The sequence below is a fragment of the Rhineura floridana genome, chromosome 6 (assembly GCF_030035675.1).
Source record: "Rhineura floridana isolate rRhiFlo1 chromosome 6, rRhiFlo1.hap2, whole genome shotgun sequence".
Classification (NCBI taxonomy): Eukaryota; Metazoa; Chordata; class Lepidosauria; order Squamata; family Rhineuridae; genus Rhineura; species Rhineura floridana.
This window is the reverse complement of record NC_084485.1, coordinates 43,141,830-43,161,048: the sequence shown is the minus strand read 5'-3', so window position 1 is coordinate 43,161,048 and position 19,219 is coordinate 43,141,830. Positions and strand designations below refer to the sequence as shown.

Sequence of the window (19,219 nt, the reverse complement as noted above, 5' to 3'; positions counted from 1 at the left end):
TGGCCTGTCCTAGAAATTGATGCACACAGTCTCCTGCATATATGACCATTCAGCTTATCATCTTCTCTCTTCTGAAGCATGTAACTAAAGAATAAGCAAGTGTGCAATACTGCAGTCTCAAATATGGTTCTTCAGCAAAGGCAAGTGTATCCATCAATTACACAGTGCAAACCTATACGTGTTTACAAAGAAGTACTCCCCATCATGTTTAAGGAAAGGGTACATGAGATGGCAGTGACAAAAGAACTAAATCTTTGGAGAACAAACGACTCAATCTGGTCTACAATCTAGATGTATAAATCTAGTCCACCTTTTCCAAAATGTTTATTTCCAACAGGAAGGAAGTTGGCAGTCTTTCTGGATTTTTCAGTTCTGCCTCCATAAAGGGAGCATAAACTGGAAGTGTAGAATACAGAAACATGTACGATACAATAATACAAAATACAACACTAAAAACAAAATAGGAAGAAGGAAATTATCATTCAGTTCACAAATGCGCCTCCTGGAAGCTCAACTACTACTGGGGCACAGTCCTCTGGCTCAGCCTCAAAGTCCCACTTGAATTTCTTAGTTAGGTGAACTTTAAATCTCTCTGCCTTCTTCCTCAGGGTCCTGTCAACAGCTCGGCTGCAGGTATAGGAGAAAAACACCTAGGGGGAAAAAACACATTACGGTCAGCTAATGGAACAGTATATAGAAGACACAGCTTGTCCCACAGGCATCATTCGCTGGCATTTATCCAAATATACATTAATCCTCATAGTAGGAGGTTAGGCATCTACTGGTGTCCTCTACTTAAGTAGGCTTCCTTGTCCCATGTTAAGATTACTGGCATTAAGATGAAACACACAAGATATGCAGCAAATTAATTTGTTGTTTTGTTATGGGAGCTGAGGCAGCTTTCTAACAGGTAAATACGTCCAAGCCCTGCATTTTGGAACCATGTGAGCCAATGTCATTAAAAGTAAGCAAACTGCATTATTTCCGCCTCTTCTTTCTGAGAGTTTCAGAGTTTTCGGAGAAAAGCGGGAAGAGAAAAAAACTGGTTGGAATGTACACACTCAAAACATTCCAAGAAGAACATGCCAAGGGTTCAAATACCAATCTAATATGCTCCGCCATCACAAAGGCACTTGATGGATCACTGTGAAATCCTGATCTGCACAGAAATCTAACCACAATTAGGTTGGAAGATTTTAGAGTTCTGACTTTAAAAAGCAACTAAGTTAAGCCATGTCCAGTTATCCCTAATAATCTATTTTGGATGACTAAGTTAAGCCATGTCCAGTTATCCCTAATAATCTATTTTGGATGAGGGGAAATGAGACTTGGGAATTCTGTACAGAAATTAAAACCTCATGACAACTATCAAAATTTCTGCAAATGTTTGAATAATGGGAGCTGCTCCACAAATAAAGAAACCTTACTCAATTAATAATTTCAGGGTTAGCTAATTTATTGGTAATCAATTAAATCTCCATATGTTTGCATATGACTAAAATAACTGTTCTGAAGAAAAAAAATGTTTTAGATGATGCACACATGCAGCCTTGTAAATAGACCCACAAAAAGTTGCTAGGTTCCTAAGATAGCAGAGTGATTCCACACTGCCCCTGCTTCATGGCCAGCGTCAAAATACAGGCTACTATCCTTTCAGCAGGCTAGTTAAAAAACATCACCACCTCCTACCTTTTACCAAACAGGGTGGTAGAGGAGGAACAGAGCTAGACCCTTCCTCCATGGCCAGCATGGAAAAGTGACAGAGCAACCCATCCCTCCTCTGCCAGTCAGCTCATTCACCAACAATGGATTCCTCATCACCTATGGTGACCAACCGAGTAGTTAAATACAAGGGTGCTCATATGTCACAGAAGGGACGATCTTAGAAGCATTCTCTCTTGTGAACGACAGGAGAAGGGATACCTCTAAGATGGAACCTGCCCCCATGATTTTTAAGTCCTTCTGTTAAAACCACGTAACAGTTACTTCCTTATTAACTGGAAACGTTTAAAAACACGTATTCAGAAGGGTTTTTTTAAAAACAGGTAATATAACGGATTACATTAATTGAGCATTTAGCCTTAGAATTAACTATTATTTTGAAAGAGACTTTCAAAACCATTATTTTGAAAATTAAATTTGTTAACTTTTCACATACAACAGGGGAACTTTCTGTTACTTTTGACCCATCACAGGTGTGTTGGATTAAAAAGTCTCCTGTTAGTGTGCTGAACTTGTTATGGATAATTCATTTCCAAGACAACAGACCAATAGCCAAAAGCAAATACACTTGATCCACTGGAGGATCAAGCAAAGAAGAAACTTTGCAGAGGAAGAAGAAAGCTTTTTTCGTTTGTTTAAAGACCTATAGACAGCAGGAGAAAAACCAGAAAATTAACAGTGTGTTTCACTGCTTTGTGCATGATGGTCATTTCCTACCAAGTTTGCCACAGATGGAAATGCCTGTTGTTGTTGTTGTTATGTGCCTTCAAGTTGAGTATGACTTATGGCGACCCTATGAACCAGTGACCTCCAATGGCATCAGTCGTGAACCACCCTCTTCAGATCTTGTAAGTTCAGGTCTGTCCTTTATGGAATCTCTTGTTTGGCCTTCCTCTTTTTCTACTCCCTTCTTTTTTCCCCAGCATTATTGTCTTTCCTAGTGAATCATGTCTTCTCATGATGCGTCCAAAGTATGATAACCTCAGTCTCATCACTTTAGCTTCTAATGGTAGTTCTGGTTTAATTTGTTCTAACACCCAATTATTTGTCTTTTTCGCAGTCCATTGTATACACAGAGCTCTCCTCCAACACATTTCAAATGAGTTGATTTTTCTCCTATCCGCTTTTTTCACTGTCCAACTTTCACATCCATACATAGAGGTCGGGAATACCACGGTCTGAATGATCCTAACTTTGGTGTTCAGTGATACATCTTTGCATTTGAGGACCTTTTCTAGTTCTCTCACAGCTGCCCTCCCCAGTCCTCGCCTTTTTCTGATTTCTTGACTATTGTCTCCATTTTGGTTAAGGACTGTACCAAGGTATTGATAATGCTTGACAAGTTCAATGTCCTCATTGTCAACATTAAAGTTGCATAAATCTTCCGTTGTCATTACTTTAGTCTTCTTGATGTTCAGCTGCAGTCCTGCTTTTGTGCTTTCCTCTTTAACTTTCATCAGCATTCCTTTCAAATCATTACTGGTTTCTGCTAGTAGTATGGTATAGTCGGCATATCTTAAATTATTGATATTTCTCCCTCCAATTTTCACACCTCCTTCATCTTGGTCCAATCCCGCTTTCCGTATGATATGTTCTGTGTATAGATTAAATAAAGAGGGTGATAAAATACACCCGTCTCACACGCTTTCCAATGGGGAACCTATCGGTTTTTCCATATTCTGTCCTTACAGTAGCCTCTTGTCCAGAGTATAGGTTGCGCATCAGGACAATCAGATGCTGTGGCACCCCTATTTCTTTTAAAGCATTCCATAGTTTTTCATGATCTACACAGTCAAAGGCTTTGCTGTAATCTATAAAGCACAGGGTGATTTTCTTCTGAAATTTCTTGATCCGTTCCATTATCCAATGTATGTTTGCGATATGATCTTTGCTGCCTCTTCCCTTTCTAATCCAACATGGACGTCTGGCATTTCTTGCTCCATAAATGGTAAGAGCCTTTGTTGTAGAATCTTGAGCATTACTTTACTTGCATGAGATATTAAGGCAATAGTTTGATAATTACTGCATTCCCTAGGATCCCCTTTCTTTGGAATTGGGGTTTATATTGAACACTTCCAGTCTGTGGGCCATTGTTTGGTTTTCCATATTTCTTGCCAGATTTTTGTCAAAAGTTGGACAGATTCAGTCTCAGTAGCTCATAGCAACCCTATTGGTATGTCATCTGTTCCTGGTGATTTGTTTCTTCCAGTATTTTAAGAGCAGGTTTCACCTCACATTCTAACATTTCTGGTTCTTCATCATACGGTTCCTCCATGAATGAATCTGTCATCCTGGCATCTCTTTTATAGAGTTCTTCCATGTATTCCTTCCATCTTCTTTTTATTTCATCTTGGTCAGTCAGTGTGTCCCCCTGTTGATTATTCAACATCCCTAAACATCTTATTAAACATTATTAAACATCTTGGTTTAAATTTCCCTTTCATTTCTCTAATCTTTTGGAATAGGGCTCTTGTTCTACCCTTTTTGTTGTCCTCTTCTATTTCTATACAATATTGTAATAGTTCTCTTTGTCCCTACATACTAGTCGTACTGTTGCATTTAGGGTTCTGACCATGTTTCTATCTCCTTTTGCTTTTGCTTTCCTTCTCTCTTTAACCATTTTAAGAGTTTCTTCAGTCATCCATGGAGGTCTTTCTTTTTAACTAGAGGTATTGTCTTTTTGCATTCTTCCCTGATAATATATCTGACTTCAGTCCATAGTTCTCCTGGTTCTCTGTCAACTAAGTTTAAAGCTTCAAACCTGTTCCCTATTTGATCTTTATATTCTTCTGGGATGTTATCTAAATTGTGTTTTGGCATTATGATTGCTTTGTTCTTCTTCTTTAGCTTTACTCTGATTTTCGATACAACCAGTTCATGGTCTGTACCGCAGTCTACTCCTAGTCTTGTTTTTGCAGAAAGTATGGAACTTCTCCATCTTCTGCTGCCAATTATATAATCAATTTGATTCCTATATTGACCATTTGGTGATGTCCACGTGTACAGTCGTCTTTTCGGTTGCTCAAAAAATGTGTTTGCAAGAAACAAATTATTGGCTTCACAGAATTCAATAAGTCTTTCTCCTGCTTCATTTCTGTCTCCTAAGCCCCATTTCCCCATAATTCCTAGTTCTTCTCTGTTCCCTACTTTCACATTCCAGTCCCCCATAAGTATCAGCACATCTTGTTTTGGTGTGTGATCAATTTCTTCCTGCAGTTCTGCGTAAAATCTCTAAAATTCCTATTCTTCTGCGTTTGCTGTCGGAGCATAGACTAGGATGATGGTTATGTTGATAGGTTTCCCATTTAATCTCATTGATATAACTCGCTCAGACCTTGCATTGTAGCTCCTAATTGCTTTAGCTACATCACTTTTCACTATTAAAGCAACCCCATTTCTTATTTTCTCATTTCCTGCATAAAATATTTTGTAGTTGCCTGATTGGAAATGTCCCATTCCCGTCCATTTTAATTCACTCATGCCAAGTATTGTAATGTTGATACGTTCCATTTCTTGCTTGACAATTTCTATCTTTCCCTGGTTCATGCTTCTCACATTCCATGTTCCTATTGTGTGCATTGTACAAGTCCAGACTCTCCTTTCGCATCTCGGCATATCAGCCTCTAGGCTTCCTTTCAGCTTTGACCCAGCTGCATCATTAGTCACAGTGCTACTTGTCCTTTGTTCTTCCCCAGTAACTCAGTGAGTGCCTTCCGACCTGGGGGTCTCATCTCCCAGCACTATCTCATGTTGCATTTTGGATTCTCTGTTGATAGGGTTTTGTGGTAAGAGATATTCAGAAGTGGTTAACCATTGCCTTCCTCTGAGTTTGGATGCATCTTAGTCTGGTGTCTCAGCTTTGACCATTCCACCTTGGGTGCCCCTGCTAGGAGTCTAGCCTCTTGGTCTAGACTTCTGACGGCATTGCTCTCAGCTTCTTCAACACTCTCAAACCCCCTCACCACGTTAAGGTGTGCATCCTAGAGAGGGTGCCTACTCCTATTAAAATGTGTGTTTATGAAGTAATCGTGGCGTTAGAAAATGGAAAGCCATATCCCCCCCCCCGGTCACCAGGACAGTAACACAGACATGAAAGTTGAAGTGGATTAAAGCCCAGCTGCTGGCTGTTTGGAAATCAACTAGGTGCTGCTAACGCACCAAAAATGAAGCAACAAATAAATGGTAGCTACGTTGGCCCACAAGAAAAATGTCCAAAAAGCTATCTTAAATAGGCCAATCAAAATGTCACAAAATAGTATGCAAGCTTAGGAGTTCCCCAGAACTCTTCATCAGGCTAGACAGAAAGAAACCCAAGGCAGGCCCAGAGAGAGGAAAGAGAGAGAGAGAGAGAGAGAGAGAGAAATGTTTTTGGACAGTATGCAAGTGATCCATGTCTACATCTGATAAGATGGGACTGTGAGAGGTAGCAGGCGTTTAAATAAGGCCCTTTTTAGGTGCTATGCTTTGCAGGTATCAAGTTGTATTGCGGCCTCCTGGGCAGGAGAAACATATAACAGCAGAGTCCCCATCTCTGGATATAAAACAACCAGCTGTTACTCAGTTCAATTCATTTAAAGATTAAGCAATAACCTTTCTGTCTAACTAGGCAGGGCTGATAGTTTTCTGCATGTGAAGAATTTGGCGTCTGGCACAGAATCTGACCAGCACTGCATCATGCTGATAATCCCACTCTCTTAAAAAAACAACACACCAACATTTCTAGCCCACATAATTGTGAAGGTTTGTTTAAAAGCAAACAGATGAGTCTGTGGAAACTTCCAGATTTCAGTGCTCAAGGTCCCCATCTGATCTGCTTCTCCTCTATGGGCTAAATATATTCTGCCCTACCCATAGAACCTTAAGAGTGCATCACCTACCTATCCTCCCCTCTCCTGCCATCCCACCAATCTATACGGTCTCATTAAAGGCACAAATCCTTTATTTTCTATCATCTTTATTTATCATTCACTTAACTATTTCATTTTTTAAAAAGCCAATGTTAATGTGTTTACAATTTAGTAACATGGTATATATTATATATGCATACTTTTAGTATCAACTGGCATTACTTTCTTTGGGCAGAATTTCTAATTTCACAGTAAGTACAGAGTACCATTATTAACACAAATGTTGCACCTAAAGCTCAGAGAAATATTTTGTGCTAACTGCAAGAGGCACAAGATGATCTATCTCCCAGTCATAATGACAAGGATGCAAAAGAGCCAACACCAGCAAGACAGGCTTAGCTAGCTTGGTAAAAAGACAGATTTTGTCAGTAGCCATTTTTTGCCAAATGCAATCACACTTTCAACACTGCCCTCCAAAGAGCTCCACGTCTGTACCAGTCATAAAATGGTAGGAGGGAAATGGAGCATATATGTCACTATAATGAAGAGCCAGGAAATGATTCAGTAGGCATTCAATTTGAGATGAACTTGCTGTTAACATTTATAAATATAACACTTTCCAACCCTCAGTGAGCACTAGAAGCTGGGGATAAGGGAGTGAATGCACATTGCCGAGTTAAGTTCTAAGTCATGGGAATGCTCCACAAGTAATTCATGTATCTAACATCACAGCCCATCACATATCCCTGTAAGGAGGAAGTAATTTAAAGCCTCAGTGGTTGTGTGGGAACAATGCATGCACACAGAAGGACATGTCTTGCTTGTGAGTAGGCACACACAAATCCTTCCCGTCTTGCCATTTTATTACATATGCATTTCTCTCCAGTCAGGTCAGTTATCCTATTATATGCAGGCAACAACCCTGCAGGGTAGGTTAGGCCAAAAAATAGTGAATGGCCAGGGTTACCCAGTGACCTTCATGGCTGAGGAGGGATGTGAAGACTTAGTGGTCCAAATCAGACACCCTGTCCACCACAGCATGCTATTTTAGACATAGATATCAAAAGTATAACATGAAAAATGGTCAAGACATTCAAACTGTCTTCTGCAAGGTTAGCTTCCTTGAAAGCCCTTACAGCCAACTTTAATTAGGAAACCGCAACACACTAAAATATTTTCTTTAGGTCTTACAAATAAATAGATACATACTTCGCTAATGGGTTACTTGAGTATTCTCAATTGCCACCTGATGTCAACAATTCTTGTTTATATCTGTCATAAAGCAACTAGGAGATGCCTCCTCCAGCTGTCTGGTTAAAAAAAATGTACTGTTCAGCTTCAAAGCTGGAATGAAACAGTCTATAATTATTATACAGCCTGATTGAATTTCAATTTGTTGACAAGAATGTTGTCAGAATGAACGACAGAGAACAACTAGATTATATGGCTGGGTTCCAAAAGACCATGCTCAGTCTTCCACACACACATACAGGCTTTCGGCTCCCTTTCCTGCTGCACCCCTTCCTCCTCTGCCCAAAAAGGTGACTGTGAATGCCTGCGTACCCTCTAGAGCAGCAATGATTCAGACATGAAGGTGTGCTGATAGATGGGAAGGATGGTCTCTCCCACACACACGTGGGCACATGGAGGGGAACTGTGCACATGCCTCTGGATCCTGGCCTTCAGGAACAAAGGCAGCACTCATCCACATCTTCCATCTTGCGGTGTTTTATTGTTCCAAGTAGATTTGCCACAATTATGTCTAAAAGGAGTCAGGTAAAAGGCAGAACTTAGGCCATCTCCGGGAAGCTGTGGTATCTCCTTCACAAGAGATGCGCAAGTCAAAGCTAGGCAGGCATTTGAAAGGGATGTCTTAGGCATGGGATTTTATTCATGTATGGGGTTAGATCCTGCCTTTGCATTAGCATATTCAAATCAGCACCACTGCATGAACAACTGCACCAAATGTATATTAAAATGTAGCAAACATTAAGAAGCATTTATATGAAAAACGGTTCTAGGTGGAACACTGCTGAATTGGATGTGGCCCATTCCCTTTAAACTTGTTATTTCTGCCCTAGGAGTGGTAACAGTGAAGAGGAAGACAGAAATTCCTAGCTGATGCTCTGTGGCAGCAGCACTGATGAAAAACTGAGGGCTGGATTTGTCCCCCCTCCCTCAGCTGTGCAAGGGAAATGTGGGTGAGGAGTACCCAGATCATCCAGGAGGCCTCTAATGACTGTACAGTTCAATTCTACCACCTCCCCCTGAAAGATTCCCCCCTTTTTGTTTCTGTCCTGTCCAGCTCCATTGGATTCATATTCCATTATGTGTAATGTGAAATCTCAGCTTACAGGGTTTCATAGATCAGCTTACAGATTACACAGAACTCTGTATTTCTACACAGCATAATTAGGCATGACTACTCAAGATAAGACAATGTTGTAGCAATTAGACATGCCCCTTGAGACTAACTTGGCTTGGGGCAAGCTCTCTATTTGCGTGGGGCAGGTTTCTTTGAACGGGCCTGTGTGAGTAAGCAAACTCTCCTACAGACAAGTGGAAAAGCTGGCTATGTATAAGTGCCTGCATTTCTGCCTGTGTGTTCTTGGCTGCAGCACTTCATTAAGATCCTCCTTGAACACTGCCTTTGCTTGAGCCTCTGATTCCTCCTCAAGAGGTGCAAGCAGCAGTGGGTTGGGAGACAAGGGAGGGCTGAGGTGAGGGAAAGGGGCTGGTTCATTGTCAGACAGCGTTTCTTCACTTGTAACTGGAACTACAGGGGCAGAGCTGTCACTGTCTAAAGTGCTGAACCTTCTTCTGTTTCAGTCCCCTCCCACTGCAACCTACTGGCCCCCTCCCCCCAGGATCCCCAGACTACTTCCTCCTCCTCCTGAGCACTCCACGAATTCTCCGCGGGGCCCATGACAGTTTCAATGAAGGCTTCCAGTAGGACCATAACCCTTTCAGAGTTAAATGCAATAATAACCATTGCCAGAATTTTCATATTCTGTTCTAATAGTATGGAAATATTCTGTACTGTGGACTTCTGACTCCAATTATTGATACATGAGGTCATTGTATGATTTAGTAGAGATACCCTATAAAGAGACTCTGCGCCTGCGTAAAAGCACTTTAACGTATATGTATTTCATGCTCCCATAATAGTATAGAAATAATAAATGGCACAGCTACCGAGATATTCTATAGCCATAGACTATCATTCCAAACACAGAAGCATATCTAAACCTCTTCAGCAGGGGACGAGGGTGCTAAATAAGGCTTACAAGTGACTCACAGTGCTTCTAAACTAGTTTCTGCTTAGAAAAAAAACCTACAGTATTCTTTAATAAAGATTTTCCTAATTCAAAGATCAAGCCTCAATAAGTTCAGAACTAGATGAAATTGCAATCTCAGTGTTGCTGCTGAAAAGGGACAACCATATTTTGCTGATTTCTTCAACCTGACACCCTATTTTGAATTAGAATTCCCATCAGCTCCAGCCAGCATGGCCAATGTTCAGGGATGATGAGGGTTTATCCCAAAACGTCTAGAGGGCACCAAGTTTTATTGACCTGAACGGAAGGAAGAAGAAAAGGAAACATCCTGGTGGCCTGCCACCATCCAGTTCCCACCATTCATACCCCTCCCTCTCTCCCTCCCCCACCACAGAGGCTTCTGAAGAACAATCTTGCTGTGAGGAGAGCAGAGAACATGCAATTACAGCTTGCTCTAAACAGTTGTATTTCCCTTTTATTGTAAGCTTTTTTTTAAAAAAAATTGATGCTTATTGTTGTAATGTTTAGTGAACCATTTTGTGAGGCCTGCCTAAATATATGTATTTAATTGTATGCATGCACACACACCATACTGAAATAATTTGTTAGATTGTTGTATCTTAGAGCATATGTCTGTTTTGCCACCTGTACTTTTAACTCTATTTCAAAATAAAATAAAATGTCATTATAAAAAAAAAGAACAGGGACATAAAAAAGCACATGACGATGTCACATCACACAATTAATTAACAACACATTATGGGAAATGAAGGCAATTTTAATAAAGGTTTGCAAGCTTTTGAGGAAGCCCCATGATTGCTGCCAAGTACAGTTCTGTCTCAAGATAACTGGATTTTACTTGATTGGATGGTGGTGGGTGGGGAGGGGAACTTTTTCACTTTTTTTTTACTGGTAGTGGTGTTCTCACAAAAACACTCATTTCCACATTGTGAAAGCCACTTCTCAATCTGATGTTGCATTTTATACATGCACACAATTCTTGGAGAAGTTCTGCACACTGCAGGTTCCCAACCTTTACAGTACTGAAACCAGCTCCCTTACCTGTAAGGTGTTCGTTAAAAAGTTGTCTTGGGAGACGATGTCCACAAAGAAGTCAGCTGGAATTTCACTGAGCTGATGGTATAGGACAGAAATGAGGTTACTAAACAGAGTCTGATACTTCATTATGGCATCCTCTGACCTGCATAGGAGATCCAGGAGTTTCTTCCAGTGCTCAAATGCGTCATACACATTCCCAATCAGAAAGCAGACGAAGGCAAACTGCAACTCTCCTGGAAAGGTCCCATCAAGAAAATTTGACCAAAAAAAAAAAAACAGAACAGGAAAGTCTTTAGCTTCAATTTTGGTGGCACGATGAAAGGATACATTGATTTATTTAGATATTTGTATGCCACCATTCAATCATATTCCAAGAGCAATTTACAAACAGAATAAAACAATTAAAAAGTAAATACAAAAAAATAATAAACTTAAAAGCCACAATATCATAAAAACAGCAAAAAGCAGTCAGCAAGATTAAAATTGTGCTTAAAACGTTCAGGCAATAAGGTATTATTTGCAGGCAAAGGACAGTAAGGTAGGTGCCAGACAAACTTCTCTGAGGAGAACATTCCACAACTGGGGCACCACCACCAAGCAGGTCCTCTCTCTGATAGCCACCCACTTCATCAAGCAGTGGGAGCACCTGCAAGAAGATCTTTAGGTACAGGTAGGTACATACGGTGCCAGGTAGTTCTTCAAGTACCCTGATCCTAAGCCATAAAGGGCTTTAAAGGTCAAAACAAGCCCTACATATTGGGCCCAGAAACAGAATGGAGCCAGTACTGTTGGCATTGTACAGGCATTATATGATCATAATGTTCGGTCCAAATTAATGATCTAGCAGCTGCATTTGGCACTAACTGAAGTTTCAAAGGAATTTTCAAAATATACTATGTCTAGCATATTACAATAGTCTAACCAGCAGGTTACCAGAGCATGAATAACTGAGGACAGTCTATTGCTGTCCAGGAAAGGCAACAGTTGTTATACTTGCCTAAGCTCTGCACCACAGAAGCACCTGTGCGTCAAGTGACAAAGACAGATCAAGGAGTACCCTCTAGCTGCTAATCTGTTCCTTCATAGAAAGTGTAGCCCTGTCTAGCACAGGACAAACACCACACCTTCGGGAAGACAAAGCACCTTCCCACAGTACCTGCATCTTTTCTGGTTTGTGCTTCAGTTTATCATTCCTCATCCACTCTATTACTACTCTTTTTTTTTAGCAATACGGTTTTGTTGCCTACATGAAGATATTCGTCTATGCACTGACTTTTATATCTTTGCATCTGTGTTGCACTGAAAAAACAAAGACTGTTACACAAGTTCTCTCAAGCATATAATAAAAGAGACAAAGAATCATAGCCTTTTCAACCAATTTTCAGAGAAGCACGACAGTTGTTGCTGTTTTGCCTGCACAGAACAGAGATACAAAACAGGCAAGGTGATCTATTTTTATTGACCACACACTTCCACTATTATAGGATGTAAGTGGTCAATACATGTACCAGATATGGCACAGGTAACAACTTTGGTCAGCAGAACAAGAAGACACATTCTGCTGAGCAGCCATTTTTATACTACCATTCTGTCAATATAATCATGCTTTTAGCACTGTCCTCTGGCATCCTAGGAGCTCTGGGCCAGACATTTGTAGGAAGAGGCAAATAGAACACACATTTCACCAGAATGACTCAACAGAGTTCATTTAGGGAGAAAGCTGTTTGTGGCACACTTGGACAGAAGCAAGAGGGCCTTAGCTATAGCTTAAAGCAAGCACGCATAACCTTTGAACACAGCCCCATAGCAACGTGTATTAGCCTGGGCCTCCATAAACCTATTTTGGCTGCATGCCTAGGATTGCTAAAAATAAGAGGGATGTCAAATATTAACCATGCCCACAAGGTGTGGAGTTCCAGAACAGAATGACAAGTACATTCCTGCCCACCTCCTTCCTGCCAGAGCAGACTAGTGGCAAAACTACATCAAGGTACAGGAGGCTCTATATGTACTGTACGGGACACTAGAACAGTGTTATCTCATGGTGTGGACTTGTCATGTGGCACATTTGGTAAAAGGATTAGCCACCATTGTTGCTGTAGGAGAATGATAGCTTCTGATTTGCAGCTTACCTAACCTTCACCATGTAAACATGATGCCTGATTAAGTTTCTATACAACTTAATGACTTGCATACATATACTCTAATGTTTTTCATAATTTGTATTGTTGGCTTAGGGCTCAGAATGGGACCCCATCTGCACCATACATTTAAAGCAGTATGATGCCACTTCAAGCAGTCATGGCTTCCCTCAAAGCATCCTAGAACCTATAGTTTGTCAAGGATGCTGAAAGGTGTTAGGAAACTCCTATTCACAGAGCTACAATTTCAAGAGTGGTTTAACAGTCAATCCCTCTTACCAGGAAACGCCAGGAACTGTAGCTGTGTGAAGGGAATAAGGGTCTCCTAATAACTCTCAGCACCCTTGAAAAATTACAGTTCCCATGATGCTTTGGGAGAAGTCATGACGGTTTAAAGTGGTAAAATAGTGCTTTGAATGTACAGTGCAGACGGGGCCTGGGTGTCAGTATTTACAAGTAAAACACACGCTATATGCACACAAACGGGGATGCACAAAGCCTTCTAGCATGTGCAGAATGTTTGGGTGAGAGACAGGGATTTCTCTCACTTCTGTCAGGGTATGGAGAAGATAAGACACAACTGAAGAGACCTCTGCTGCTTTTTACTTTTGAAAACTCTGGGGCTGTGGGCATTCTTCTCGCTAGAGTTGTCAGAGGCACTTAAGCTTAGCAAGTAGATGTGTGAATGCCAACATACAATGCAGATAAATCTTACGCTAAAAAAATCATTTAAATAAGATGTACATATAATTTTGACTGTATAATTATAATTTTGACTGTGTGTTGAAAATGTCTGAATATTTTTAAAGCAAGTTCAAAAAATCTTTTATGTATTTTAGCCCCTGATGAAGGCTTGAATTCACAAGCTGAAACGCGTTGGGCTCTTGCATTTCCAAAATGAACTTTTTTTATAAAGGAATTTTTTTACTATAGTGCCTTGGTGCACAGAATAAAGTTTCATCCCTTGAGCATTCTGGTTTTTTGACCTCTTACTTTTCTCTATGGAGAAGATAAGACACAACTGAAGAGACCTCTGCTGCTTTTTACTTTTGAAAACTCTGGGGCTGTGGGCATTCTTCTCACTAGAGTTGTCAGAGGCACTTAAGCTTGGCAAGTGGATGTGTGAATGCCAACATACAATGCAGATAAATCAACAATGAAGAAAAAAACTTAAATCTGCATGAAAATCTTAATTACTTGTAGAGGTGGTTAAATGGCCTTTAAGCAGTCATTTTAGTGCCAAATTTTCTTTCTGTGAAAATAAGCAGAAGTAAATGGAGGATTTTATAGTCATTACTAAACTCCCTGGGTTTAATCTCAGGAAGCAACTTTCATGTCAGCTTGCTTTCATAGTTCTCGCCCATGAGACTTATAGGATGTTATTCAAGAACATGCTCCCTAGAGTAAGCATTAGTGTATGTCCATAACTTTTGTTTCCAAGGATGAGAGCAAATAATTAAGGTACCACTACTGAGAGACAGCAACTGATTGTCTCTAATAAGTCATTAAATAAATGCCACACTTAAAAGTCTAAGTAGTACCATGGCTTTACCACTAGGGGTCACCAAATACCACACATAAGGTTTTGGCTTCATAATTCACTTCCTGCCAGTTGTATGAACGTGGTTGTTTAGTGAGAAGGTGGGAGGATCCATATCTACTTATCTTACCACGAGCTGTTTAATCATATGAACTGGCTTAAGCACAATGCTATGCCTGAAAAGAAAACTAGGTCTGTCCCAAGGTATTTCCTTTCCAAGTTACAAAAAAGTCAGCACAGTTTGCACCCTACCCAAATCTATCACTTATCAATATACATTTTAAAAGTAAAGTCTTGATATGTAATCACAACTGGGTGCCTCTCGGGTTACTTTTGAATAGCATAGGCGCATTCAAGGGTGCACACTGAACTATACTGCATACTGACATCAGACACAAGCACTAGAAAAAACCTGCATCACAGTTGCATCTCTCTCCAAAACAGCAGGATGCATTACAGTTCAGACATTATATTTTCAGACACATTTAGGGCACAATCATCCTGACAGTTATGCTGGGCTGAGGATCAGAGGAGGGCTGCGGCAGAGGAGGAAGAATGTTAGAGCCGGGCTCCCCTGGCAGAAGTCCTCCCCCAGGAGCACCCCCAGCACAGCCAGGAACTCTGACACCACCTGAGCTCAGCTGGGGCTCAACTGAGACCAGCACAAGTGGAGCTGGAAGGCCTGTAAAAGGTCCCTCCCGGCAGCCAGTACGCCAGGAAAAGGGGTGGCAGAAGCAAACATGCACTTTGTTTCCTTCTGTGAGCCCATCCTCCCCTCCCACCAGCTCCTGAACTGAGGTTGGATACGGCAGCCACTTTCGCAGGCTCTGTTTCCGCCAGCCTCCAATGAGCTAGACTGTGCCCTAAGTCAAGGAAATGACTCCTGGGAAATACCTTGAAAGCCATGTGAAAAGCAATTACTGTGAAAGCAGGTTTACTCACCAAGCACGTCCTGGGAATTGCTGGCATACTGCTTATTGATCACTGTCTCCAGGGCATAGCTAAGATCCATGCTATGCCTAGTAACTTCTTCAGGTGTAGCACCTTGAGGGTACATTTGCTTAGGTATTTCTGTGAACCTGATTTCAGTGCCAGCTTTCAGCTGCATCTTGGGCAGCCGGGCCAACCCCTCTGCATAGCTTTTGCACTCTGTGTCATACCGAGGCAGGTTCTGTTCAACCCGATCTTTAGTATATTTCCCAGCCAAAACAGGAAGCACTTCTGCAAAGGCACAAATCTGTCGGCTTTCTGGCTGCAGTTTTTGCACCACAAATTCATTAATGAAATTAGTGAGGGAAATCCATTTTTTAAGAGTGTCATATGGGTAAGGACCAAGAAATTTGTCCATCTCCTGGAGATTGCTCCTCATTGCTTCAGTCTCGTTTTCAGATGCTGGGGTGAGGTCCACTTCTTCTTTGACTGGGTCCCAGTGTAGCACTCGCAGATCTCGTTGTTGCAAGTTCAAGAAGAAGCCAGTGCGGGGCCCACTCTCTTTGCTATTGTTCTTATCAACAGAGCTGTAGTGAAGAAAATGAATACCTGGGGGTATCATCTTGACTCCACGAAACTTGGGGCCCACTTGCCAAGTGTTGTAGTCAATGCCAAACTCTGTTCCTTCTGGCACATCCAAAATGATAACTGTGCCACCCTCAAAAAAGAGCCGCTTGGCCAGGTCTTGATCGATCTGCATTTCTGACATCTCTACTGCTCACTCAGTTACACTTCCTACCAGAAATCTAAAAGGGAGCAAACAAATAACATTCTGAACACACTTTACTAGCACACGAGTAGGCTCTTGCCAGACTAGACAATACTAAGTTTGACAGATCACATGTCTGAGCCACTATAAAGCAGCCCAGAAAAAAAAAATCTGTTGAATTTCTCTTCACTGTCCACGTGAGAAAGATCACAGCCACGTTTATCAGGAAACAAGATTCAAGTCCTGAAGTAAAAGGGATTCAAACAGCTTAAATGTGCAGGCTTTCCATCTGCAATAGAACTGAACAAAAACTATAATCACAACTTGCCTTTGTGGTGAAAGGCATCAACGGAAAAAGCAAAAGCAGAATGAAAGAAGTAGTGGAAGAAGGGTTACTGGCAGCAGTTTAGTACTCCCCCTTTTCTGCGACAGAGCTGCTGTACCTTCAACGGAAGTTCTGTAGGTGAAGCTTCGCCATAGCGGAGCCTGCTGATTTCTATACCTATCACGCAGCTCTGCTAAGAGACAGCAAAAACCCTGTCTGAAAAGAGAGAACTGCAAGGAAATACACTGAGAAGGCTTAGCGCGGGCCCAGCCACATCTGTGTGCGCGCGTGCGCATGTATGGGGGAGGGGGGAAACAACTGGGGCTGCAGAACGGAAAGGCGGGCAGCAGAAGGTGCCAAGCGCCTCCCACCCACCTCTCACTCCCGAGGACTAAGGCACGGTGCGGAACCTCGAAAAACCCACCGGGGGGGGAGGGGAGGCGCCACAATCTTACTCGCACCTTTTGTCGCATCCAGCGAGGCCCCAACAGCCCCAGCAAAGACTGAACAGCAACTTCCGTCGAAAAGAGGACGACGCTGAGGTTGGACCGGACGACCATAGAGGAGTGCGAGGGAAAAATCAGACTTCCGGCCGCTCTACAAAAACAGCCCGAGTGGGTTCTGTGGCTTGTGTACCAAGACGTTCCGCTCTCGATGCTGGAGGCAGAGTGTTCGTCGGTTGAGGGACAATTTTGACAGACAGAAAAGGCAGTGAAACATAGTTGCTCCTCTATTTTTTAAAAGTGGGGCTGTTTTTTTTAAAAACCCTCCGCCCCCGTATCAAGACTTGTATCGCAGAGCAGTTATACAGGACATAATTCATTTAAACCTGTGTACAGAGTTCTTCCCGCTAAGAAACACACGTTATCACACTACACACCTGTGGGCAGAGGAGACTGTTTGCATGGGAGAGAGTACGACCAATGAGCACCAACCAGCTCTTTTTAGAAATTAATTAATCCATCACACGCGGTATAAAGCTGGGATGGGTAGGAGGTAGATCGGGATCTATCGGTGGTGGATCTCTAGGTAATTTCCACTATATCTTCCGTTTCTTTTCCCAGTTGTTTAACAATGACACGAGAAAGGTGTCTTTCCTCCCCTTAAATTAGGCAGCTGAAATAAGGAAAGCTTGGGGTAACCACGAGTGGGCTTTCGTGTGAAGACCGTGAGTTCGGTTCGGTGCTGGTATGAAAACAAATATCCTAGGCCCAGAGTATACTTAGGAGCACCCTGTTTAGTTCTGTGTAAAACATTTGGCTCTGGTTGGTAGATCTTAGGGTTCCAGTACAAAACAAAAGTAGATCAGACACCAACCTGGATGGCTTTAAAAGAATATTAGACAAATTCATGGAGGATAAGGCTATGTTCTACCACCACTGTTGAAGGCAGTAGGCTTCTGAATACCAGTTGCTGGAAACCACAGTGGGGAGAGTGCTGCTTTCAGACTTCACACAGGTATCTGGATGGCCACTGTGGGAAGAGCATGCTGGATTAGATGAGGCATTGCCTTGATTCAGCAAGCTGTTCTTATGACAAGCCTGAAGCTTGCAAAGCAGGGATGGGAGCCTCTAAATGTTGGTGCCAGAGCTAAGCAGGTCAGACTCGGGGGTCTCATCAGTCCTGGAAGGGCTACTTTCAAAGAACCACATGTACGCCATTTTTGGTTTCATGACCAAGGAAAGGTGGGACTTGCATGTAAGGGGAAAATGGTGTTGGACTCCAATTCCAGCATGGAAGTCAGGGATGATAGAAATTATGGTCCAACAACTGGAGGGCCACAGGTTTCCCATTCCTGGTATAAGGTCTTTAATGTATAAACAAATAAATAAATAAATAAATTTTTAAGAGGATCACATACATCTCCATAGCAAACACCAAAACAATAAAAAAAATGAAATCTTTTAAAATGGTAAAGAAGTCTTACTTCAGGTTCCAATGGCAGGGCTGGTGGACTCTCGGGCACCAGCCTGCCCCAGGCCTACAATGCTTTGTGCCCAAACACCACTTCCCGATACAGGCAGCAAGGGGTTCCTGTATCAGTGTATATGCCCCATGCGCACAGCTGCCATCACCCAAGATGGCAGTGGGGGTGTCAACCCATTAGAGATGCCCCCACCACTATCTTGGGTGATGGCAGGTGTGCGTGAGCACTGATGTGCTAATGCGACAGGTGGGTGAGGCAAGCAGATTTAAGCCAACACCTTAGGTGTAGTCACATCACCCAACGCTGCTGTGGAACACAGAATGGGAACTCCACCCTCCCACCCTAAGGAGATGCCCTCGGCCAGGTCCTAACCTGGCCACCTGCTGGTGCTGGGTTTGTCCAGTGGTTCCCAACCCCTTTCATAAAACTCATTTGACTTGTCAAAAATGGTCTCTCTAATGACACAGACAGGGCTTTTCCAGCCCCGATATCCAAGATCATTTTAATTGGAAACACGCAGAGACTGAACTTAGAATCATAGAATAGTAGCGTTGGAAGGGTCTATAAGGGCATCAAGTCCAACCTCCGTGCTCAGTGCAGGAATCCAACTTAAAGCATACCCAGTTGTTTTCATCTCAAATGAAGATCAAGCCTGTGTCCCTGTTGTGGCAACTGAGCTTC

The 19,219-nt window shown here is 42.1% G+C and overlaps 1 protein-coding gene across 5 annotated transcripts; it reads right to left on the bottom strand.

The window, feature by feature from the left end:
• Positions 1-281: 281 nt before the first annotated feature.
• AAR2 (AAR2 splicing factor) lies at positions 282-17,422 on the bottom strand. Of its 5 annotated transcripts, none has more exons than XM_061630322.1 (4): positions 17,036-17,422; positions 15,530-16,323; positions 10,910-11,139; positions 282-650 (listed from the first exon to the last, which is right to left on the bottom strand). In XM_061630322.1, exons 2-4 carry the CDS (start codon positions 16,284-16,286, stop codon positions 483-485), a joined length of 1,155 nt encoding a protein of 384 aa, XP_061486306.1. In that variant the 5' UTR covers positions 16,287-16,323; positions 17,036-17,422; the 3' UTR covers positions 282-482. The 5 variants fall into 5 exon arrangements, with proteins under 5 accessions (XP_061486306.1, XP_061486303.1, XP_061486308.1 ...); XM_061630319.1 differs by having other exon boundaries at positions 17,073-17,420; XM_061630324.1 differs by having other exon boundaries at positions 16,987-17,052.
• Positions 17,423-19,219: the final 1,797 nt, after the last annotated feature.